Source organism: Styela clava, chromosome 9, assembly GCF_964204865.1.
Source record: "Styela clava chromosome 9, kaStyClav1.hap1.2, whole genome shotgun sequence".
NCBI classification, from domain to species: domain Eukaryota; kingdom Metazoa; phylum Chordata; class Ascidiacea; order Stolidobranchia; family Styelidae; genus Styela; species Styela clava.
The window spans coordinates 11637433-11662901 of record NC_135258.1 but is presented as its reverse complement, the minus strand read 5'-3'; the positions used below and the strand labels follow the sequence as shown (position 1 = coordinate 11662901).

The 25469-nt window shown below is 35.1% G+C and overlaps 2 protein-coding genes across 4 annotated transcripts in view; both read left to right on the top strand.

The window, feature by feature from the left end:
- The window catches only part of LOC120338879 (reelin-like), a 36524-nt gene extending 32270 nt beyond the window's left edge, over nucleotides 1-4254 (top strand). For both annotated transcript variants that reach the window (XM_078115878.1, XM_078115877.1), the window contains exons 60-67: nucleotides 647-822; nucleotides 953-1029; nucleotides 1475-1633; nucleotides 1762-1919; nucleotides 2289-2514; nucleotides 2643-2850; nucleotides 3165-3259; nucleotides 3672-4254. In XM_078115878.1, coding sequence (XP_077972004.1) covers nucleotides 647-822; nucleotides 953-1029; nucleotides 1475-1633; nucleotides 1762-1919; nucleotides 2289-2514; nucleotides 2643-2850; nucleotides 3165-3259; nucleotides 3672-3903 — 1331 coding nt within the window. In that variant the 3' untranslated portion in view covers nucleotides 3904-4254. The remainder of the gene's footprint in view (nucleotides 1-646; nucleotides 823-952; nucleotides 1030-1474; nucleotides 1634-1761; nucleotides 1920-2288; nucleotides 2515-2642; nucleotides 2851-3164; nucleotides 3260-3671) is intronic.
- Nucleotides 4255-10681: 6427 nt separating this feature from the next.
- LOC120339505 (uncharacterized) lies at nucleotides 10682-23784 on the top strand. Of its 2 annotated transcripts, XM_078116559.1 has the most exons (5): nucleotides 10682-11491; nucleotides 12971-13049; nucleotides 22684-22718; nucleotides 22803-22910; nucleotides 23305-23784. In XM_078116559.1, the coding sequence occupies exons 2-5, from the start codon at nucleotides 13003-13005 to the stop codon at nucleotides 23448-23450; spliced, it is 336 nt and encodes a 111-aa protein (XP_077972685.1). In that variant the 5' UTR covers nucleotides 10682-11491; nucleotides 12971-13002; the 3' UTR covers nucleotides 23451-23784. The 2 variants fall into 2 exon arrangements, with proteins under 2 accessions (XP_077972685.1, XP_039263580.2); XM_039407646.2 differs by lacking the exons at nucleotides 10682-11491; nucleotides 12971-13049 and adding an exon at nucleotides 21776-22291.
- Nucleotides 23785-25469: the final 1685 nt, after the last annotated feature.

The window sequence follows — 25469 nt, the reverse complement described above, 5'->3', positions numbered from 1 at the left end:
CCATGCAATATTATAGAAAACCTTGACAAATTTGTATGAAATTCACACATATGGATAAAAAGAGTTTATGTTTCAGTTCTGTTATACAAATTTAGAAAGAAATAACAAAAAAGAAACTTGGCTCTTGATACTAGATTGCATTTATTGTGTATAAAAGTCAGGTTTATGACCAGCCCTTATTGGACACGAAGTGAACCCATGGAACGTTATATTATTACTTTGTTGTTGATCTTGTTAATCTTTTTTAGTTCATTGTTGTGAAAAGTTGGCTTTGCTTTTCAACTACTGGATCAATTGCTTTCAAATTTCCAGTGGTTAAAGTTTGTTGTTGTCGGTAGAAAGCTTTTACTTTCCTAATTTCTGTGGCCTGTGGGCTCTATAGGATTCGTTTTTATGTGTGATGATGTCATCAAAATTGAAAGTTTCGTAACTTGTGGCGGTTCGGCTTTCAGAAATCTTTGCGATATGATCGTCAGCCAAAGTCATGAAGACCGCAGTAGTATACCAGTCTTGTGAAAGATTGGATAGCTGTAACACTTCTTTTCGTCCTTCATATCCATATATGCTCGGTATGAGCATTATTTTGTTGCTAACATGATGCTTCATCAGTTCAATTGTTAACTTCACTACAAAACTATCTTATTAGGTTCTCTTGATGAGCAAGAGTTTGAGTTTTATCCAAATGGAAGAATCGGAATTGGACAATGCTCTGGTGATAATACAAGTCACATGATGTGGCATGGCACTCATGGATTATTCATGAAACAAAGTTTAACTACCAGGCAGTTAATTGTTACTCCAGGTCATCTACTGCAATTCAAGGTATGCTGGTGTGGTTAAAGTATTTAATTCATATTTGAAACGAAATATTTTATATTGCAGAAAAGGGAGCAATCACTTCTTTACCTAAATTAAGCTGTGAGGGAAGAGTTTTTAAATATTTTTCTTTCAGATTAAAGTTGGATGCACTGATGTCCATGCATGCTCACAACATTTTCCAATAAAATTAGAGTATCGAGAGGACCCAAGGTAAACAAAATGTTTATGATAATATTAAAATATAATACACAAAAGTATATTTATCAATATTTCATTCAAATTTTGAGAATACAAATATGAATTGATAGAATTCTAATCCCATTCCCATTTTTAATCTTGATATACAAAAAAGTGAAGTGAGCTGTGTGTATTTTGTCCAGGGTTTTTTAATGTCTAAGTTGCGATAGTACCATTTGTAAAGACTGATGGGTTCTTTTTGATATGATCTGTTTTTTGTATGATAGCATATTGTTGACTATTTCATTAAATAGATAATGTAAATAGGTTACATTAAAGTTTGGGGTTAAAAATGATATTCATAAATATGATTATATTTGTCAAAATAATACATATCTCATAACAAAGCAGTATCTCAGATAGATCTGGAAGTTTGAGGTTGATTCAAATTTAAGAATTTGTTTTTATAATGTTCCAGTAGTGAGAACTGGATTCTGGTTAAGCCTGTATGTTTCCCTTCAAATAATCCTTCACCAAGATGTCCGCCATATATTTTCCATGATGCTTCAACATATACACTGGAATATAAAAACATTTGGAGAAGAGTTACTATTCCACTCAATCATATTTCTTCTGGGTAAGCCATAAAAGTTTGTGCCTTTTTAATTCTATTAACAACTAAAACTGGCAAAGTTGATAAATTTGTTGATATCTAAACTGGAAATTAGTTTCTCAGAAATTCACATTTGTTTTAAACTTGTTCAGAACTACCCAATTCCGTTGGTTTCAAGATGATAATGCATCTAAGTTACATTCATGGGCTATTGATGACATTTACATTGGAGAATCTTGTCCTGGTTTTTGTTCAGGCCATGGAAAATGCACGAAGTCACAACAATGCATTTGTGATAATGGATATACTGGTATGTAGAAATTTATATAAAATTTAACAATATTTAATAGAACTTTGTTACAAGAAGTAGAAATAAATATAGGTGTCAAATTACACTACCAACATCACTGATAAAGATCGAAACAAGATCTCAATTAGAGATATTGGTATAAGTTTAGTAATGAGATATGAGGGATTTGGTCGACTAAGCCAAAATAGAGGATTTTTGTTATTTTCAATACATTATGTTCAAACGATGCTCGTTAGGAGTGTGTCAGACGTAAAACTTTATTAAGAGATATGATGAAAAGAGTTTTAGTTGAATTACTATATAATAGTGAATTGCTTAATCTTCATTTATGAAACACCTTGCTAATTTTTTCTTAATTTTCCACTACAGGAAAAGACTGTAGTCGTCCAAAACGTCGTCATATTGTTCCAATATTTCTTGATAACTTTGAAGAAGAATTTATTAACAAAAAACTATGGAAAGATATATCTGGAGGAATGTTAACAGCTGGTGGATGTGGGCCTTTAAAACCTTATGGATTCTCACGATCCGCATATTTCAGTGATTGTGGAGAAAGGCAAATTGTGTCAAGAGAGATGGACCTCACAAGAGCATGGTGAGTGGGTTAATATGAGGTAAACCGTTCACTTTTCATTGCTCGTGGAATTTCTTTGTTTTAATTAGTAAATCCCATCTCAACAATCCTTTTAATTAAGAAGATGCTTTGCAACCTTCACTTTTCAGGCAAATTCAGTATGTTCTACAGTTTGGTTCTGTGATTCCAAACAAAGATTGTAGAGTTGAAGATAGAGGATTTTATGATGGAACACCGATGTCAATGATAGTTCTGCAATTCACTACAAACAACGGTGTTACATGGCACACTCTCAGAGAACATTCACCAGCTCACTATGGTATACCACGTCGCGTGGGACTAAGATTACCAGCAATGGTACGTTTTTTTCAGAACTCTTCACTCTGTTATACTAGAATTTAAGCGATCTGTTGTAGAATTTGAAATCACAAAAAGAATTTTTGAAACATACAAAAATTCAATTCCTGGATGGCAAAATTCAATCTTGAAACCACCTCATGGTTTCGACAGAAGTCGACCTCACACTAGTTCCTGTCTCACGCATTTACGGAACCACCTGATAACAACGAGGAGTTCAGAGTCTAGCATTAACCTGACACATAATTTTTTTCCCCACGGGATAACTTGCAACTCATCTTTCAGTGAGTCAGTAATATTTTTTTCATTTTCAGGCCAAATCTCAAACAACAATATTAAGATGGTGGCAACCAACCCATGGAGGGGAAGGTCGTGATCAGTGGGCGTTAGACAACGTTGATATTAATATGTGAGTATATATCATTTGTTTCTCAAACGTTTGCGTGTTTTTGGATACATAAATAGGTGTAGGTTACAGTTTGTGCATTGTGCATATCTGTGCTATATTGAAATAATTGCCTTTGAAGCATCTTAACCAACGTGTACATTGACCATTCTCTTAAAACAGAATCATGTTTTTTCTTTTATAAAATCGTCTTCTCGTCATCAGTATATTGAATGTCACGCAGCTTGGCATCTTCCACATGAAACGATCGACGAAATTTTAATGTTGAGAAAATATCAATAGACGACCAAAGATCTAAATTCGAGATCCAATATCTGTTATAATATCAATCTTGGCCTTCGATTGAAATACATTGTAATTTACAATGTACTATGCATATCCCTGGGCATCATTAATTCAAATGTTTTTCATGCAGGAATCGACACCAAAGGCATCATCATTTGATAGATTACTGGGCAATGAGAAAAAAACAAGAAAATTCAGAAATCAATTTTCCAAATATCCCAAGAAAATCAGTAACAACAGACTTGAAAGCATCACCTGGAGACTTTAATTCTCACCCAGATGTGCAAGCTTTAAAAAGTATTGAAATACCTTCATTGGTTTCAGGGCAAGAACGAGTACCACCAGATGATGAATTACCATAGTCTTATAAATGGCTCAAAATTATTATTCCAAGAAATATTACATTTATAGCAAAATTGGAGGCTATTTAAGCCAAATATGTGCGGTCGAACGAACCTGTCATAAATTATTCTTACACCTTTAGGTATTGTATTTAACTGTTTACTCAATTTATTGTACTCTGAACTCAGTTATTATAGTAATAATTCAAGCACTCAGTCTTTGTTCAGCCTTGAACTCTTTCTCGGAGGAACAAAAATAATCATAACACCATATTCAAGTAACAGATGTAAATGTAATAAAATGTACAAACAAGTACCATAATACTGAAAATGCGTTTGTTTACAAAACAAGAAATAAAAATAAACAAGCTATTTTCTCTGATTTGTGTCAACAGTGATTAAATAACATCGATTATTACGCATCTGCTCATATCATAAAAATCATATGTACTGAGGTTATATTTATGGCATTTTAAAACGGCGTTTTCCTGATGATTTTGGTATATTATCAATTAAATATTTTGTAAAATGTAAAAGGATTTTTTAACCAAGATTTTTGAATATACAACTTACTAAAAACATTATTGAACTGAATACTGATTGGACGTATGTGACCAGCTATTTCGATTGTGCCCGTGAATGTTGGATGTCGTTAAGACTAAAAAAACGACTCATGTAAGTACGAAAATCATGTAGGTTAGTAAACCGTGAGCGGGCTACCTCCAACACGCAAAATTCCACGGTCCTATTTTGCTTAGAACGCCATTACGTTAAATGATTGTTGAAATCGTGTTAAGAAAACTCCCAAGTTTTTATAGAATAAAAAGTGCCTCTGTGTGTAATTTGGATTTATTTCAACCGCTCGGGTTTATTTCAGTCACCCCCACAGTTTCAATTAAACAAATTTTCGAAGAAATCGACCATTTCAAATGCCTCCTATTTCTAAACATTATTTTCCCCTTCGCGTCTGCATGGTGACGTCATCGCAAGAAACGGCTGTTTCAGAATCTGTCTCCAAGTTTCAAATGATGAAACAGCCGCAATGACGTTTATCAGTAAGTCTATATCATAAAATACTCTAACAATGTACTGAGGTATGTAACTTGGAAGTACTGTACCCACCACCAGGAAAGTAGTCATGTCAGAAACGATTGCAATAACCGCCAGAAAAAACGTTCGCTTTATAAGCCTGTACAACTTCGCTGAAGTTCTCACAGAATTGCTTCGCTTGAGTCCGGCACCTCTTTGGTTTTCATCACTTTTAATACTGAATGTTCTTAAGAAACTTGGACTGCTTTTCGGTAATATACAGTGTTTAATCGAACTGTCGTGGCTTCGTGGAATATTAGTGTCAATACAGCTCTCCTTAAAGTTTTCCGTCTGTGGCGGTTCATTTCCCGTATAAGATTCAACTCTAAAAAGCACGGTTGCGCTTTTTACAGGAGCGGAGTCCACTAACGTGACTTCTTGATTTACGTCAGCAGCTTCAGGCTTTTTCAAACTAATATCTGATTGCATTGAAGTCACGTTGTTTACAAATGGTGTTGCCGATTGCGAATGTGTATTTGACCTGTTCATTCCATGTTGCGATTTGTGGTGAAGAAGTAACGGATACAAGAACAGACTGACTACCGTTAGTTGACAAGTTAGTAGAACACCGGCGTACACATAGTGGCGCGCGTTATAGATTTTCTCTCCGTTTCTGAGGATGCACCCAACGGAACTAGCTTCATATTCATCTGGATATACAGCCAATGGTATCATAATGAAACCCATGGAAATGAGAAGTGCTAGACTTATATTGCTAAAAACGCTGATACACCCACCAAACCTGTGAGACATAGCTGGATTCATGTAAAACGATCTCTGCCTTGTCCAGTAAAATATGTAAATAGGGGTAAGAGACAAAACAAATAAGGCTTTACCAATGTCAATCATAACTTCACACGCAAAATCGTTTTTGCTATCTAGTGTGACAATGATTAAGCAAAACGTTGAAATATACCGACCAAACGGTACAACGACCGCCGCAATTGCTGCTTTGTGAACAGTCTTTGCATATTTATCGAGTTTCTTTGTAGTCAAAATAAACTTCACATGCTTCAGATAAGATAATACAATCCATGCACTTGTCAGTATAATTGTGCAACTGACGATAAGCGAACCTATCCAATATCCATGGGATGTGATTGGAGGATAATAGCGTGTTGTTGTTTGGAATACAGACGGCGTCGAATTTTGCACTACTCTCATCTTTTTGTTATGAATTTCTTGTTCAAGGTGCTTGTATTGGTCAAATAAGTACATATTTATTTGATAATGTTTGTAACTAGATCACAATTACAATAATGTTCTGTAAAGGAAAAGATAAAGGTAAGTCACGAACGCAGTTTAGAAATTCCCGTTGATCATTTTTTTCGCTTGCGCAACTACATGTATATATTGATTAAAAATCAACTCCGAGTTATTAATCTGAGTAATTCGCAAACAAAGACTTTATTAAATTGTTGGAATCTTGAAAAAACATCCAAATGCCGGATCTGGTCACTGTGTGCATCTCTGGTTGTCATTCAGTGGTTGTGGAAAAGCGCTTGTGACATGGACTTGACAAACTAAATCCAATATTCAATTCAAGAGTCTTGCAGCACACTAACACAAATGTATTTCTGTAACGTTTCGTCTGACCGAGGTCAGACTATTTCTGTTACTGTGCACCAAGACTCTTGAATTGAATAGAATAGTCATTTTCACTCCTGATATAGCATCCTTGCGTTATACGCATACGGATCCACCTGCGCAAAGACATAGACTATAGAGCAAGGAAGGTGACCGTACGTACATTTGAACCCACGTGTATTTGAACCCATGTGTATATCCGCGGGTTCAATCTATATGCGGATGCTAAAACCCATGGGTTAGGGTTAGTATGGGTTCAAATATCCGTGAAACAAAAACAAAAAAATTTCCATAGGTGCAATTGTCGTGAGTTCAAATGTAATGGAACCAGCAAGGAAATGTAATGAGTTTCACGTAACCCCAACTGTAAATCCAATATGATCCTTATTTCATACAAATTCGTAGCTATGCAAAAACTCGAAATTACGCGGTAGTTCTTACTCTTCTTACGGCAAGTCTATACAGCGCACAGTTACAGACTCCTTTTGTACCTGCTTTCCCTGAGTGACTAATTTTCAGCTCATGTCGTCGAAATGCTTACAGTCACACAAAAATATTTGTTTTCTACGAAAATGAACACAAGTGTGTGCCAAACGTGACATTGCTAAATTCTATAACGCCAAACAGTTTAGGCAACGCCCAAATCTGTACGATCATCTGTTACCATCGTCACGACTTTCATAAAATGACGATTGTTGGCTTATAACAATTGAGTCAAATGAACGAAAGATGTAAACTCATCCGATTCTCATTATTATCCTTTATTTTACGACCAAGTCATTTCTGGTAACGACGATGAAATGTAAATAGCACAAGGTCTACAAGGAGGCGTGTTTATTATTATTGCAAAATAATTAACCGCGGTAAATTTTATGAACACAGCATTTGAAGCGCAAGATAAAACCGTCAGTATAAATGTTTGAAAACGAAATAAATATGAATAAGCATAGATCCGTGATTATTCCTGTAGTATGAAATGTGTGTAAAAATTCTAAAATGTCAGTAAAATTACAAAGAAATGGGACAATAATCATGGCCATTGTATAGTCACCTCTAACTGATATAGGCCGTTTCCCAGTTGCACCCTAAAACAATGTCATGACGTCACATATTAGAATTATGACGTCGCCATGATTTAGTTTTTTTTTTAAATTATATGTCTCGTAATTAATACAGATTGATTCGTTACGGCTTTGAATATGAAAAAGTAAACAAAATAGAATATGAATTTTTTTGAAGATTTGAAAGTCGCACAAATAGGTAGGGTAGTGATAGAAAAAAGTCAGTTGGTGTCATGTGCTTGGATCACGTGAGTTTATTCACGCCGCCATTTTGGACGGAAAAAAAGTCGCGTTATTCGTTTCCATTTTGCCGGGCTGTTAAAAATGGGTAATTCGTATTGTGCTGTACGTATAAACAACGAAATAGATCTTCAGTTATATTCCATTGTTTTCAAAAGATCCAGAACGTTGCGCAAGGTGGATACCGGTATCATCTATTGGGAGAACTGGTTGGTGACTTCGTGTCCCAGCCATCTCGCTCGTGTTTGGGGACAGCACTTCGTTGGTGGTGGGTGATAATGTGCCGTTATTGATTTCTTTAAATATTCATAAGCTCCGTCATTTTAATGAAAAGCATATGACAAACTACCGTTATTGGTAGGCATACTTGCGTTTCAAATCTTCATCATCATAGCGACATCAATTCATTGATACACAAACATACAAATAATTGATTAGTGCGTAATTTTCGTTTAGGAAAAAAGGATGATAAATCATTATCAGCTGATTATGTCCCATCAATATTGAATTTTCGTCATTCCCAGAGAAGTAAAGAATAGTTGGAAGGTAAAAGGTGGATTTTAAAGAAAGGCAAAAGGCAAAGATGAGGTGTTGGAAATTGAGCACATTGTACCGTGGCTAATCTTAGCAAAATGAATGAAAAACAGGAGGAACAGGAATTTGTGCAACAGAAAATCAGTGAAAGTGATAAGAGTGAAGTTAGAAAATTTGTCAAATTGGACAGCTAAAGAAAAACTGAAATTTTGTAATTTGCCATGGACTGGCTTGCCCAAAGTCAAAATTTTAAAGTTGTGGTTGATATTCTGAAACTATTTCGTACAGAACTTGCGTCGCTATCACCATTTCAACAAATTCTGTTAAACTGGTGTGCGTTGCAATATCACTTTGCATTTGTTAGCATAAATATTTAATGTGTTTTTCGACTAGACCTACCGCTTGAAATAAAAGCGGCCGCCTAAACACATTTTCACTAGTAGCACCATAACACTGTAAAACTTTGATATAAATTACCCCTCAAGGCATCCTATCTTTCATTTGAAAGGGATGTAGAGGTAGATACATTTTGACCCTAAATTATGGAATGTTATATCCAGGTGATCTTACCCTTGCTGATACCGATTTTGATGTCAGTGACTCTAATTGGCCCATGCATACCATACTGAAAATTCCAGCGTTTACCAAAGAAAAAAGTTGGAGCTTGAAAACTGTCTTATAATCAAAAGATTCATGTGGAACACGTAATATGCATTTATAAGCACAAATATCCCATCCTAGGCAGTACCGATCCACAACCTCCTGCCTATGGAATCTAAACATTAGACAAATTGGTGAACTGTGCGCACTTACAAAACTTTGCGAATCAAGTGCGCCTTTTGACTAAGGATGTCCAAATCAGGAAAATTTAGCTTGGAAATGGTCAACCTCAACCTGGCATCTGCAGATAAAACCAATTGTTTTTTTTAAAATACATTTTTGATGAGTTTTATTTTTCTAATATTGAAGTCGCATTCTTTGGACACTTTATCTCTACCGATTCAAATCCACAGCAATCACAAGATACTTGCCATCACGATTAGCATCAAGAAATGGATACTGAGGATGTATTATCAAGTCATACAAGCTGAGGTCTTGTGCCACTGTGGTCTTGTTGCAACCCTATACTTACCCATCCCATCTATTTCATGGTCACATCCATATCTGTATAAGAATGCGCGGCGGTGTGGCTCAACGGGCTAAGCGTTAGGAATACGCTCGCCACCGCACCTCTAACTACTCTGCGTGGGTTCGCAGGTTCGAATCCCATGCAGGGACGGTTATGTGCGAGAGGATTGCTGGACTCCTCGCCGTCGTTGGGTGGTTCACGTAACCGCTGGTCGGTTACGGCTTCCTCCACCACCAAGTCCATGCTTCCGAAAACAAACAATACAGTAAAACTAATTCCATACCCGACTTGGAATGGTAACCGGACGAGAGGCCGTGGTTCGCCATATGGATAAGCCGTCTTATCGGCTTTCCTCTCCCCCGGGATAAATATGTAAATCCTATCCTATCCTATCCTAAGAATGGCTACAGATTCATTCAATATCCTGACCCTGTACCAGCTTTGTGATGATTGTGGGGTTTTCATAAAATCTAGCAATCAAGTGGTGAGATTTATATCCATGTCCTACCGCCCTAACACATAGACCAGTGTTTCCCAACCCGAGTCCGCGGTCTCAAATGAGTCCGCAGAGCGTTTAAATGAGTCCGCAACGAGTCAGATTCACTGCGGGCCGCAAACGTTTTGCGAAACTCAATTTACTATCAGCCAAGTTAAGATTTGCGTTAGAATTTACAAAAAAAAAACATAAAAAGTCTATTTATTCACATGACATTAATCGCGTCAATGATTACTGGTTACTGAGTAGGGCTGGGCATATATTCGAATATTCAACTATTAGAATAGCACATTTACTAATCGGAACTTTGGTAACACGTGACGCGACAGGTCACTTGCGAGTCGCTTAATCAAACGATTGGATTTCACAACTCACTTGTGGATTTCCGACGAAAACAAGAGTCTGTACACGCTTCGATAGATTCGTAATAGGTGTTTCTCGCGAGTTCGAACAACGAGGAATAAATTATTTTTCTGGTAGGTGTAAATGGTGGCAACCCAAATTTTCTAAATTGAAAAGCGGTCCGCGACCGATTAAAAACGCTTTTTTAGACATTGCAAATCGCAAAATTTCAGTGCTACCGTGGTATACGTACCAGGGCATTTTCCTTTAGGCTTCTCTGCTTTACTGCCTCTACATTAGTAATATCGCACAGTATTAATGTCGAATTCACTTAATACCAAGATACCAAGAATCAAAACAAGATATGATCGGGCGCTTTACCACGCATTTTCGCGTCCAGGGTTTGTCATGGTATTTTCTGAGTAGTATTGCTCTTATTTCGTCAACACAACCGCAGATTAAAAGAATCACACAAGTGGATGGATTAAATATTTTATGCAACAGAAAAAATCCTTGAAAAGTCGGCTCTTTTAACGAGTGACGTATAGGCGACGATTACTTCAGAAGTTGTTCGCAAGAATTTCAAGGCGATGAATATGTATTTTCGATTTACTAATATATATACTTTAAATATATTTTTAATAAGTACTAAATTAAGTTGTACATTCTGGAAATTTATAGCAGATAGTGTGATTTTTTCTAACAGCGATAACAAATTCATAAGAACGCAAAAAATATGTATCAAAGCTGAATATAATCAGGCAATATATTCTCTCATTATTATGTTCGCAGATGGCAATGGGTTTTTAAAAAGTAGTGCTTTCATCTTGTCGTAAGTCGACGCAACCGCGAGTTACCATGATGAACACAATTAAATTAAAATAGAAAGACATTTTAAATTCTCGTCATTGTCATGGATTGAATACTGTGCTACAGAAAATTCCATTATACACTAGAAAAGTCGGCTCTTTTAACGAACGCGTAATTGCGTCGAATTTTCGATTTTGAAATTCGTTAAATTTCTGTTGTGTTTAGTTTTATTGCTTCTTTGCACAGAGCACGGTTGCAATGAACGCACCTTGAGTCCGCAAAGGTTTTCGCCGGTGAGAAAATAGTCCGCGACCAAAAAAGGTAAGTTCGTCTCTTTACTGAGTTCGCTATTTTGTTTTGCTTGTTCGTGACATCTTCGCGTGGAATTGAAATCAACTTACTTATTTCAATCGATATTTGTAATTCAGATGGTGTGTCGTTACTACGATTTTGTGAAAGTACCAATACTATTTACATCAATATATTGTATATGTTAACGTAACTAAGTACGTACGCAAGGAACACTTGCATCAATTTATAGAGATTTCTTTAGATGTTGAGTTGTGTTCAGACACCACCTTCCAATAAACGCATTCATGTATTCTGAATTTGCAATTATTATTATATTGCAATTATGTCACGGAATCTTAATTCCAAACGAATCTTTCCCGCTAACTGTGTCAGATTTGTCGATACCATAATACAACTTGCATACATAATGCAACTTTTCCGCAAATAACATAGGTACATCATTAATAAGGATTCTGGCAACCACCCATCCAATATCGATGATAGCCGTCTGGCGATAGCGAATTAGAAATCGATACATAATAAATTTTATTTACATAAAATCAATCAAGTAAATGATTACTCGTCAGTATATAGTGCTGTACAAAGAATTCCAATCTGATTCAATATAAAATATTCAAATGGCATTTTACTATTCGGATATCTGCTAACACGAAACCCTTGCGACTTTACGCTCGCTTTTCGCTGAACCAAACCCTTGGATTTTACACAGCTCTCGCCTGATCGCTGAGTCATTCCCTTGAATTCTCGCCGACTTCAGAAGAACACACGAGAATTTGCACGCTTTCCGTTGTTTGAATTTTACAACAGCGATAAAATCGATCTTAATCGATACGAAGAATAAGAATCGGAAATAAAACATTTTGAAAATTGCAAATTCACTCCTATAATACTATTCTTCAATGTGTCATCGCCGATGATCGCACAATAACTTTCAAGGTCAAATGTCAAAAACGCGTTCCCATTAAATGGACTAAAACAGAAAATTTGTAGTGAAAATATTGGTACATGTGGGCCAAAAATAAAGAATAAAATGAATTAGCTCTATAGTGCCGTCTTCCCTCTTAAAGCACTGAAAATTTGAAATGGTTCATTACAATTCAGCTAAACGATCCATAAGTAAGCCTAGTGTTCAATAACTACAACTACCTTATTTCAGAAATAAAACCAACCATGCACAGGTTATATTCAATATACTGAAATATTAATCAGTAGGCTAATTGCTCGTCTGGTTGAAATTGTATCATACTTATGCGGCGAAAACCAGAAAATTCCTCTTTTCGCATCGTAGCCATACGTTGCATCCACCCCATTGATCAGGGCAAACTTGTCAACAAACCGGATTTTAACATTTGTCACACTTGTCTTTCGGTAGAAACGGTTTTACTCTTCCGCTTCCGCATGAAGTTATTGATATGGAGTTAGTTGATATAAATAATAAATCACCACCGTGATGTGGACTATTTCACAGCTATATATCACTATTTTCAGCTATCACGAGACGTGTTTCAAAACAACTTATTATGGTTACTATCGTTGTCACAGTTTTGTGCCTTTTGATCACTTTGAGGTAAGTTGGTTGTTACTATGAAATACATTTATAAAGATTTTAGTTTTTACAATTATTCGCTTTAAAAATATAAAACCAAGAAAACTGATACTTGATAGTAAGTAAGCAAGCAAGCTAAAATGGCGTTGTAGAAGAATGCTCATACTGGCAAATGAGGTCAAAAATACCAGATTAAATCATATACCACTGGGGTTAGTAGTAATATTCTCAATTCCAATTATGGAAATGAAAATATAAAATAATGCGTTTCCATCTAAGTCTTACGTTTTCCTATTTTCAATTTTTTTCTTATTGTGCAATCTTGTACCGTATGTAAATGTAATTTTGTCATAAATATAAGAATTCTTGATAGCACAATATCATATTAAATGTACTATATGATTTCATTTCAGCTCGGTCAGAAGCGGACCACCATAGGTAGGCAATGGTGAGTAAATAGGTCTATAATGATGAGACACACAATACGATACTATCATAGTTTAGTAACCGAATCCTGTTATTCTAATTCTAGTGATGAACATTTTCGAAATGCCTGGACAAGGAGGCGCCCCATATGAAGATCCAGGAGCAGAAAGAGGTCGTGCGTTGGATGAAAATCCCGACTTACTTGAACTTCCAAGTAAGAAAGTTTTTTAATTGTTTTTTAAAGTTTTTGTAACCTTATTATTATCGAAGTTTACCGTATGGTTCGTATACTCCTATACTTTTAAATCGCATTCATTGCATTATTTGGTACAATATTGGATTTTAGATATAGGACATTTCGAGTATTTCTTACATAATAATAATAGATATTGCTTACCAAAAAATCTTCAAAACTTTTGATCATTCACTATAAATTTTAATCAAATTTATATCCTATATGTCGTTTTTTAATTTCAGTTTCATAACGTTTACTTTGTTCATAAATTTAGAGTCGTTTTAGATTTACACCATCCTGAGACGTTGTTTATATTATAAACAATATATATATAATTACAATATGTTCGAACATGCAAACATTTAACCCACTGACATTTAATTTTGAGGTTTCGAAGATAAAAGTGAAAAGATGTCATATTACGGATTACCATATTTCGAAGTAAAGCCTGGAGATTCGCTTGAGATTACTGGTCGACGACCAGGCTTTAACGAACCACGAGAATGGAATGAATCTCCTATAAAGAAAGGTTAAAATCCAAAAAAATAAATACAGAAGAAGATTTGTTTTTGAAAAATTGACTCGTAGTATTTTATCTCCACAATTGACGAATATAATCAATCTATAGAACACCAAGAACTGTCGTCTGAAACCCGTAGACGTAAATAAAGAAAATGATAAATAACATAGCGAATTATTCAAACACCAATTGTTCTAAAATATTAGCAAGTTGATGTCTTACGAGTTTTTTCTGCGTTAATATCCATAGACTTATGTAAATGTATTTGTGATTGAATAAACCTGTGTGAATTTTTTAATGTTGAAAAAGAATAAAGAAAAGATTTAGTGTTATTGGGTTGGAGTTCAATTATAAGGGTTCGATTGATAATAAATATTTACAATAATGTATATGATTTATTAGGTTATAGTAGTGGAAACTGAATAATAGACCCGAAGCTCTTATGTTTTGGTGATCAATCGTAATAGTTACCTTGAAGATTCGGTTAACCAATTTACCGGTTAACCACCGCCATGATTATTTGTACATGCAGGGTCATGCAGAAAACTTAAATAGATTCTTGCACAATTGCGGTATTTTATTATGCAGTGTTCACATTTGTTCAATAAATCTGATGTAAACGCCGTTTCCGTGTAAACTGTAACTCATTCTAGCAATAATAATAGCCTCACGGAATGCCGCAGGCTGACGAAGCTTATTTAGGAAGGAAAATCAGATACATATATATCGCACGAACTTTGGCCTATAAAAAATTGCTCCAGGATCCCAAAAACACCTGCCTGTCAAAATTTCGATGTTTTGTTACAGAAAGAAGAATTCATAGACATGCGTTTTCAATAAATTTGACGTAATAATAACAACTTGGTTGATTGACATCGTATCATACAATGGCACAACATTTTGGTTTCCTCACCTTAACTTGATAACCTATACCAGTGATTCTTAACATTTGTTGTACTTTTTTTCTTTTACCAAAGCTGGTTACTAGATTTACATCCAACGCTCGTAATGGTGCTCAATTATTAAAAAATGAAATTAACCAATTAATTCATTATATTCATTTAATGTGACGGGTGCCTTTGTTTATTGACAACTAGCTGTTCAATGTTTCCTGGAGCAGTAGATAGTGCACAACAAATATCGGTTTCAGCATCGGATTTGTGCTTTAAATTCGATTTTTTATTTACTTATTTACCCTTGCCTGAAACAACGAAATTTTTTCCAGGTTTAAAAATGTTGGCCTGCTCCACTGTCTATAATAGGCAACCCAGTAGTTCGTGTTGCAGAAAATTAATCAAGGTTATTTTGTCAGTGAACCGGACTTTCACATTTGTCACACTTGCCTTTTGACAGAAATTTTCTGCTCTTCCGCATAAAGTTATTGATAGGAGTTAGTTGATACAAATACGAAATTTATTGCAGTGATGTGAATTGTAACGACTGGAGCTATCGGGTGGCGTGCTTTGAAAAATACTTACCATGGTTACTATCGGTGTCACTATTTTGTTCCTTTTGATCACTTTGAGGTGAGCTCGTTTTTACATTGTAATAAATTCATAGCAATCTTTTAGTTACGATAAAGCATACTCGCTGACTTTGAAAGTTGTTTGAGATTACAAATTAGGAAAACTGATATATATTCTAAAACAAGTAAGCATGTAAACTGATTACCGTATGTAAAACAGAACACTGCTCATGTTGGCAAATAAGGTTAAAAATGTATTCCAGATTTAATATCCGCATAACATGGGATTTACGTAGTATCAATTTCGAGTCGATATTTGATTAAGTCTAACGTTTTTCTTTTCCTGTACCATCTGTAGCCGAAATGACTTTTTTTCATAAATATTCAAAGAATATTTGACAGCACAATATCATATTAAACGTAACATATGATTTCTTTTCAGTCAGAAGCGCCCCACCAGGAGCTGCAGGCAACGGTGAGTGAGCGGTCGATTATAATAAGACACACAATACGATAGTATAATAGTTTAGGTAACCAAATCTTGTTATTCTCATTCTAGTGATAAACATTTTCGAAATGCCCGGACATATAAAAGGAGGCGTCCCATACCCATATGAAGATCCAGGAGCAGAAAGAGGTCGTGCGTCGGATGAAAATCCCGACTTACTTGAACTTCCAAGTAAGAAAGTTTATTAATTAACAGCCCATGCCCCATTGTTTTTGTGACCTTGTTATTATTGAAGTTTATCATATAGTCAGTACACAGCATAATTTTAAATCGCATTCATTGGGCACAATATTAAATTTTAGATTTAGGACATTTACAAACTTTTTCAATCCAATTTATATACTACACGTTGTTTTTTAATTTCCATAGCGTATATTTTGTTCATACATCATCCTGAGACGTTGTTTATTAGTGAAACAATATATTCGAACATGCAAACATTTAATTAAGCCACTAACACCTGACCTTACATACAGGTTTGAAAGATAAAAATGGAAAGAGGAAATTTTGAAGTAAAGCCTGGGGATTTGCTTGAGATTCCCGCACTACGAGGCGTCAACGAACCGAGAGACTTGGCGCGGGAGCTCCGAGAATTAAAGGTTAAAATCTCCGAAAAATACAGATAAAGACTTGTCGTTCGTTAAAAATTGACTCTTTCATTTCCACAATTGACAAATATGATCAATCTATAAAACATATCAGAAACTGTCGTCTACAACGCGTGGATATAAATAAAGAAAAATGATAAATAACAAATCGTCACGCTAATAACCGAATTGCGTAAGTCATTTTTAGCAGTTTTGAGAAAAACGTAAAAAACTTCCTAATGATATTGTTTTGTCATTGAGAGTCAATAATTTGCCATGGTTCAATTTTTTAATCGTAGCCGGATTTAAGTTAACTTGTATGACGCAGTTAAGTGACGTCATAATGGCGCACTGTGACTTAGGCAGAAATGTGTCTATGACTTGGGGACATACGCAATTTTGCAACTTTACTATATGCACCAGTCCTGAAAACTAAACATTCCAAAAACGAATGTAATTTTCAGTATCTACAATGTCTAATCCCCAAAATAGCTAATCAGTTTCAATTACATTATTTTTTATGTTTAAAAATATATATTTCAATAATATAACACGTTCTGCGCACCCAACGAAATAAGACTAAGATTAATTATAAAGAATAAAACAGCAATGCACCCAATAAAAAAGCCTACCAAGGTGAATTGGACTCGGACAGTGAATATCACAAGTGCACGCCTTCCTATACTGTAGTATAAATTCAAATTAATACGCGTTAAGCTAGAATTCGAGATGCAAAAACTCGAAAATACTTTGCCGAGGTTATTTTGCCTTTGTGACGTCACAATAGTCCTACGGCACAATGATAATTCATTATGACGAAACAATTGTACAAATGTGCATGTTATACTAAATCTCCATTTTTATGGGTTTCGGAATTCTTAAAATAAAATCTGAGTTAACAGACAGGTGCGCAGCATTACATAAATACCTATTTTATAAAAAATTCAAAATCGCCAAAAATGACTTACGCAATTCGGTTATTAGCGTGACGAAATGCAAAATATTTAAAAACCAATTGTTCCAAAATATTACCAAGTTGATGTCTTACGAGTTTGTATTTTGTCAATATCCATAGACCTATTTATACCAATGTATATACATATTATGTGATTGAATAAACGTGTGTAAATTTTCAAAATGTTGATGTAAGATTTGGTAATATTGGATTGGAGTTTAGTTATAATGATCCGTTTGGTAATAAATATTTACAGTAATGTGTCTAATTTATTAAGTTATAGTACTATCTGGATCGCAGCCGTGAAGCTCTCTCTCATTTTGTTGGTCACTGTTAATTGTAACACTGAAAATTCGTTCAACCAATTTACCGGTTTACCGGTTTACCACTGCCATCTTTACTTGTACATGCATGTCATACAGAAAACTTAAACAGATTCAGATGTGCGATATTTTATTTTGAAGTGTTCACATATGTTCAATAAATGTGATTTAAAGGCTTAGCACTAGTCGTAAATGAATTTGAATGAATTCCGGGTAGCATATACTTTTTACGGTTCCATTACATTTGAACCCACGTGCATTTGAACCCATGACAATTGCACCTGTATGCTATTGCACCTATGAAATTTTTTTTGTTTCGGGGATAGTTAAACCCATACTAACCCTAACCCATGGGTTTTAGCACCCGCATATAGATTGAACCCGTGGATATACGCATGGGTTCAAATGTACGTGGGATCAAATGTACGGTCACCATTTTTTACCAATGACAATAAAAAAGGCTTGCTGGGGGGGCATCAGTGGAGAAGATTGCAGGTGAGGCGGCTTCATATGACGAACCACAGATTATCATTCCATGTAGGGATAGTTAGCCAGTTATTTGGTATTCGGACTTGATGGTGGAGGATGTCGTAACCGACCAGCGATTACGTGAAGCACCGATAAGAAATTTATCCACTTTCAGCAGAACTGGAGATAACCATGCTTACTATTGCAGTCACGAACAACTTTATGTCTTTTGATCATTTTGAGGTGAGTTCGTACGTAAATTGTAAAAAATTTATGTAACTATTTTAATTACGATTTGGGATACTCGACGACTACGGTATTAGTCCAATAAATATAATAAACAAATTAAGAAAACTGGTACTTTGCAAAAAGCAATGTTGTTGTTCGAAATGGTTACATTTAGAATACATTGAACAGGCTGGTGAATATGGTCAACTTGGCTTTCGGATTTTTTCTCTAGTCTAGATTGCATACCACTGGAATTCGACTATTTTTTTGTAGTATCGCTTTTTAATTCCAACTTTTTATTATTAAAAATAGTTTTTGAATAATGTGTTATTGTAAATCCGAAGAAAACGAATTTCTTAGATACCTAATAACCTAATGATTTATTTTAGTCCAGAGATACTCAGAGGGTTACCACCTCGCGGGGGAAATGGTAAGTAAATTGCTGAATTTGATATGAATACTTCAATGGTTAATGTAACCAAATCTTGTTATTCCAGCCATGAACATTTTTGCCTAGAAATTTGAAAGGAAGATCCGGAGAAGAAAGAGGTGATGAACCGAAGGAGAATTCGGCCTTAGTTTAAACTCCCAAGTATACTTTTCAACAACTCATATGTTCAATATTGTAAATTAGGTGCTCCCGTAGTATTTGTACCAAGATGGCGCGCAACCTGAACCTAGTATGTGTACCAGGTTAAGGTTAGCAGGTTTTGCGCCATCTTTGTACGAATAATATGGGAGCGCCGAAAATTAAACCTCTTGTGTCATCATCTAATTGTGTATCAGACATTTTTAATAGATGCAAATGAAATCTAAACTTAAATTTTACTTTCTACTCGCTACACAACTTATCAGTTTTTTCATCGGCAGATGTTGCTGATCAACAACATAAACATAACCGGTTAACATATTCGGAAGAAGAGCCAGGCGATATTCTTGAGATTCCCCAACGTATGGTGTTTCATGGCGAATTTCCATCGATATACCTAGGTAGGCGAGCTTGAGGAGGTTGAAGAATGCTGAAGAAAGACGGATTTGTCATTGATTCGTCAATCATGTTCATTTAATATAATACATTGTTTTGAAGCTTTTTGGATCCCTTGGCTATATATATTGCTGAAACGAGGAATCCCTGAGCATCCTTGTTTACTTCCTTAACATTGGCCAAGCAGCACCAAGATATCGATGGTGACGTAACGTTTGAATTTTTAAAAACCGCTGAGAAACTTTTTTCATTCATACAAATTTTAAGCTTGATGATATACAATATCTCGTTTTAGTAGATTTGCTAGCTGTTTTTTTTATCAGACTCGGCTATGCAGCGCATCGTGCTAAGCGCTACGAACACGCTCGCCACAGCACCTCTGATTACCCTGCCTGGGTTCGCAGGTTAGAACTACTATCAAGTCCATGTATTTGAAACAAATATCTGGCTAACGAATCTCATATCCGATATGTAATGGGGCAAGAGGCTACGGTTCTCCATATGATTAGGAAGTATTATCGGCTATCCTCTCCCCCGGGATAAATATGTAAATCATGAATCCTATTTCCATCTGTAGGTATAAATCAAATGGTTCCGTCTTTGATTTAGTTTGAGTATTCCAAAATAAAATTAGTCTCAAATAGCTTCGATGTATTAGATTAAAGTTAGTTATCAATACATCAAATGGCAGGTGATGGGATATTTTGAATCAAAAGAAAGGTGCGCCATCTACCGAAGATGGCGAAAGGAAGGAAAGTGTCTTCTTTTGCTGATGGATGACATATATGTTGTCGGAATCATCTTTTTTCATAATCACCCAAATAAACCAGAGTATTGGAATGAAAAGCCTGTTAATTAAACTATATAGACTCAGAATGAGGCTGGATTTTTATGTGATCCACTGTATGGTCTCGAGAATCCCAATACATATATAATGTTATTCCTATGAATGAAATTTATCTGCGATAATAATAACACGCAATTTCACGCGTGCTTCGCACGTCTTAAACTAAAAATTTATTTACAGTTTTGTCTCTTTACTGAGTTCGCTATTCTGTTTGCTTGTTCGTGACATCTTCGCGTGAAATTGAAATCAACTTACTTATTTTAATCGATATTTGTAATTCAGATGGTGTGTCGTTACTACGATTTTGTGAAAGTACCAATACTATTTACATCAATATATTGTATATGTTAACGTAACTAAGTACGTACGCAAGGAACACTTGCATCAATTTATAGAGATTTCTTTAGATGTTGAGTTGTGTTCAGACACCACCTTCCAATAAACGCATTCATGTATTCTGAATTTGCAATTATTATTATATTGCAATTATGTCACGGAATCTTAATTCCAAACGAATCTTTCCCGCTAACTGTGCCAGATTTGTCGATACCATAATACAACTTGCATACATAATGCAACTTTTCCGCAAATAACATCGGTACATCATTAATAAGGATTCTGGCAACCACCCATCCAATATCGATGATAGCCGTCTGGCGATAGCGAATTAGAAATCGATACATAATAAATTTTATTTACATAAAATCAATCAAGTAAATGATTACTCGTCAGTATATAGTGCTGGACAAAGAATTCCAATCTGATTCAATATAAAATATTCAAATGGCATTTTACTATTCGGATATCTGCTAACACGAAACCCTTGTGACTTTGCGCTCGCTTTTCGCTGAACCAAACCCTTGGATTTTACACAGCTCTCGCCTGATCGCTGAGTCATTCCCTTGAATTCTCGCCGACTTCAGAAGAACACACGAGAATTTGCACGCTTTCCGTTGTTTGAATTTTACAACAGCGATAAAATCGATCTTAATCGATACGAAGGATAAGAATCGGAAATAAAACATTTTGAAAATTGCAAATTCACTCCTATAATACTATTCTTCAATGTGTCATCGCCGATGATCGCACAATAACTTCCAAGGTCAAATGTCAAAAACGCGTTCCCATTAAATGGACTAAAACAGAAAATTTGTAGTGAAAATATTGGTACATGTGGGACAAAAATAAAGAATAAAATGAATTAGCTCTATAGTGCCGTCTTCCCTCTTAAAGCACTGAAAATTTGAAATGGTTCATTACAATTCAGCTAAACGATCCATAAGTAAGCCTAGTGTTCAATAACTACAACTACCATATTTCAGAAATAAAACCAACCATGCACAGGTTATATTCAATATACTGAAATATTAATCAGTAGGCTAATTGCTCGTCTGGTTGAAATTGTATCATACTTATGCGGCGAAAACCAGAAAATTCCTCTTTTCGCATCGTAGCCATACGTTGCATCCACCCCATTGATCAGGGCAAACTTGTCAACAAACCGGATTTTAACATTTGTCACACTTGTCTTTCGGTAGAAACGGGTTTACTCTTCCGCTTCCGCATGAATTGATATGGAGTTAGTTGATATAAATAATAAACTACCACCGTGATGTGAACTTATACAAAATTTCAGCTATCACGAGACGTGTTTCAAAAACAACTTATTATGGTTACTATCGTTGTCACAGTTTTGTGCCTTTTGATCACTTTGAAGTAAGTTGGTTGTTACAATGAAATACATTTATAAAGATTTTAGTTTTTACAATTATTCGCTTTAAAAATATAAAACCAAGAAAACTGATACTTGATAGTAAGTAAGCAAGCAAGCTAAAATGGCGTTGTAGAAGAATGCTCATACTGGCAAATGAGGTCAAAAATACCAGATTAAATCATATACCACTGGGGTTAGTAGTATTATTCTCAATTCCAATTATGGAAAGGAAAATATAAAATTATGCGTTTCCATCTAAGTCTTACGTTTTCCTATTTTCAATTTTGTTCTTATTGTGCAATCTTGTACCGTATGTAAATGTAATTTTGTCATAAATACAAGAATTCTTGATAGCACAATATCATATTAAATGTACTATATGATTTCATTTCAGCTCGGTCAGAAGCGGACCACCATATGTAGGCAATGGTGAGTAAATACGTCGATAATGATGGGACACACAATACGATACTATCATAGTTTAGTAACCGAATCCTGTTATTCTAATTCTAGTGATGAACATTTTCGAAATGCCTGGACAAGGAAGCGCCCCATATGAAGATCCAGGAGCAGAAAGAGGTCGTGCGTTGGATGAAAATCCCGACTTACTTGAACTTCCAAGTAAGAAAGTTTTTTAATTGTTTTTTAAAGTTTTTGTAACCTTATTATTATCGAAGTTTACCGTATGGTTCGTGTACTTCATAATTTTAAATCGAATTCATTGCATTATTTGGTACAATATTGGATTTTAGATATAGGACATTTCGAGTATTTCTTACATAATAATAATAGATATTGCTTACCAAAGAATCTTCAAAACTTTTGATCATTCACAATTAATTTTATTCGAATTTATATCCTATATAATATGTCGTTGTTCAATTTCAGTTTCATAGCGTTTATTTTGTTCATAAATTCATCATCCTGAGACGTTGTTTATATTAGAAACAATATATATATAATTACAATATGTTCGAACATGCAAACATTTAACCAACTGACATTTAATCTTGAGGTTTCGAAGATAAAAGTGAAAAGATGTCATATTACGGATTACCATATTTCGAAGTAAAGCCTGAAGATGTGTTTGAGATTGCTGATCGACGACGAGGCTTTAACGAACCACGAGAATGGAATGAATCTCCTATACAGAAAGGTTAAAATCCAAAAAAAAAAAAAAATACGGAAAAAAAAAATCGTTTTTGGAAAATTGACTCGTAGTATTTTATCTCCACAATTGACGAATATGATCAATCTATAAAACACCAAAAACTGTCCTCTGAAACCCGTGGACGTAAATAAAGAAAATGATAAATAACCTAAGCGAATTATTTCAAACACCAATTGTTCTAAAATATTAGCAAGTTGATGTCTCACGAGTTTTTTCTGCGTTAATATCCATAGACTTATGTAAATGTATTTGTGATTGAATAAACCTGTGTAAATTTTTTAATGTTGAAAAAGAATAAAGATAAGATTTAGTGTTATTGGGTTGGAGTTCATTTATAAGTAGGCTTACCATACGTCCCGCTTTAGGCGGGACAGTCCCGCTTTTTAGCGTCTTATCCCGCCGTCCCGACAAGTCAGTCAAAAGTCCCGCTTTTGCGTTCAGCCATCCAGCATAATACACGAACATGTTTTTGTTAATGTTGTTGCTGTGTAGCGCAACGCTAGCCTACTTATTGGAGGTGAATGCGTAATTTTGTTTGTTTCGTTGTTTCCCGCTAATATTGTTAGCGAACGTATCCCATGTAAAATCAATTCTAGTTGGTCCTGTTCGGACATTCACGTGAATGTAACATTGAGCAACGTCTTTTTGAAGGTGTTATCTACAGAAAAACATGCTCAGGGAATAAGTAAATTCTCAATGCTTGAAAACGGCAGTCTATTTCATTATTCTTTATTCCTTTTGCTGTACATAAAAAAAATCTAAATTCGGATCATTTGTATCGTTAGCGTCTATTCCTTTCTATTTTTCGAACTGAACCCGATATTTAGACAGAGAATATGCGCATGAACTCTCGATGACAATATGTTCAGTGTAGACAGCCGGGATGGCTTCGAATGTAGGCCTATGTAGTAAAATCGGAAACTTTAAAGTTACAGGATCACAGCTAAGGGATCGTGTCTTTGGAGGCGTCCCGCTTTGAAGTCCAAAAAATATGGTAACCCTAGTTATAAGGGTTCGATTGGTAATAAATATTTACAATAATGAATATGATTTATTAGGTTATAGTAGTGGTAACTGAATAATAGACCCGAAGCTCTCATGTTTTGGTGATCAATCGTGATAGTTACCTTGAAGATTCGGTTAACCAATTTACCGGTTAACCACCGCCATGCTTATTTGTACATGCAGGGTCATTCAGAAAACTTAAATAGATTCTTGCACAATTGCGGTATTTTATTATGCAGTGTTCACATTTGTTCAATAAATCTGATGTAAACGCCGTTTCCGTGTAAACTGTAACTCATTCTAGCAATAATAATAGCCTCACGGAATGCCGCAGGCTGACGAAGCTTATTTAGGAAGGAAAATCAGATACATATATATCGCACGAACTTTGGCCTATAAAAAATTGGTCCAGGATCCCAAAAACACCTGCCTGTCAAAATTTTGATGTTTTGTTACAGAAAGAAGAATTCATAGGCATGCGTTTTCAATAAATTTGACGTAATAATAACAACTTGGTTGATTGACATCGTATCATACAATGGCACAACATTTTGGTTTCCTCACCTCAACTTAATAACCTATACCAGTGATTCCTAACATTTTTTGTACTTTTTATCTTTTACCAAAGCTGGTTACTAGATTTACATCCAACGCTCGTAATGGTGCTCAATTATTAAAAAATGAAATTAACCAATTAATTCATTATATTCATTTAATGTGACGGATGCCTTTGTTTATTGACAACTAGCTGTTCAATGTTTCCTGGAGCAGTAGATAGTGCACAACAAATATCGGTTTCAGCATCGGATTCGTGCTTTAAATTCGATTTTTTATTTACTTATTTACCCTTGCCTGAAACAACGAAATTTTTTCCAGGTTTGAAAATGTTGGCCTGCTCCACTGTCTATAATAGACAACCCAGTAGTTCGTGTTGCAGTAAATTAATCAAGGTTATTTTGTCAGTGAACCGGACTTTCACATTTGTCACACTTGCCTTTTGACGG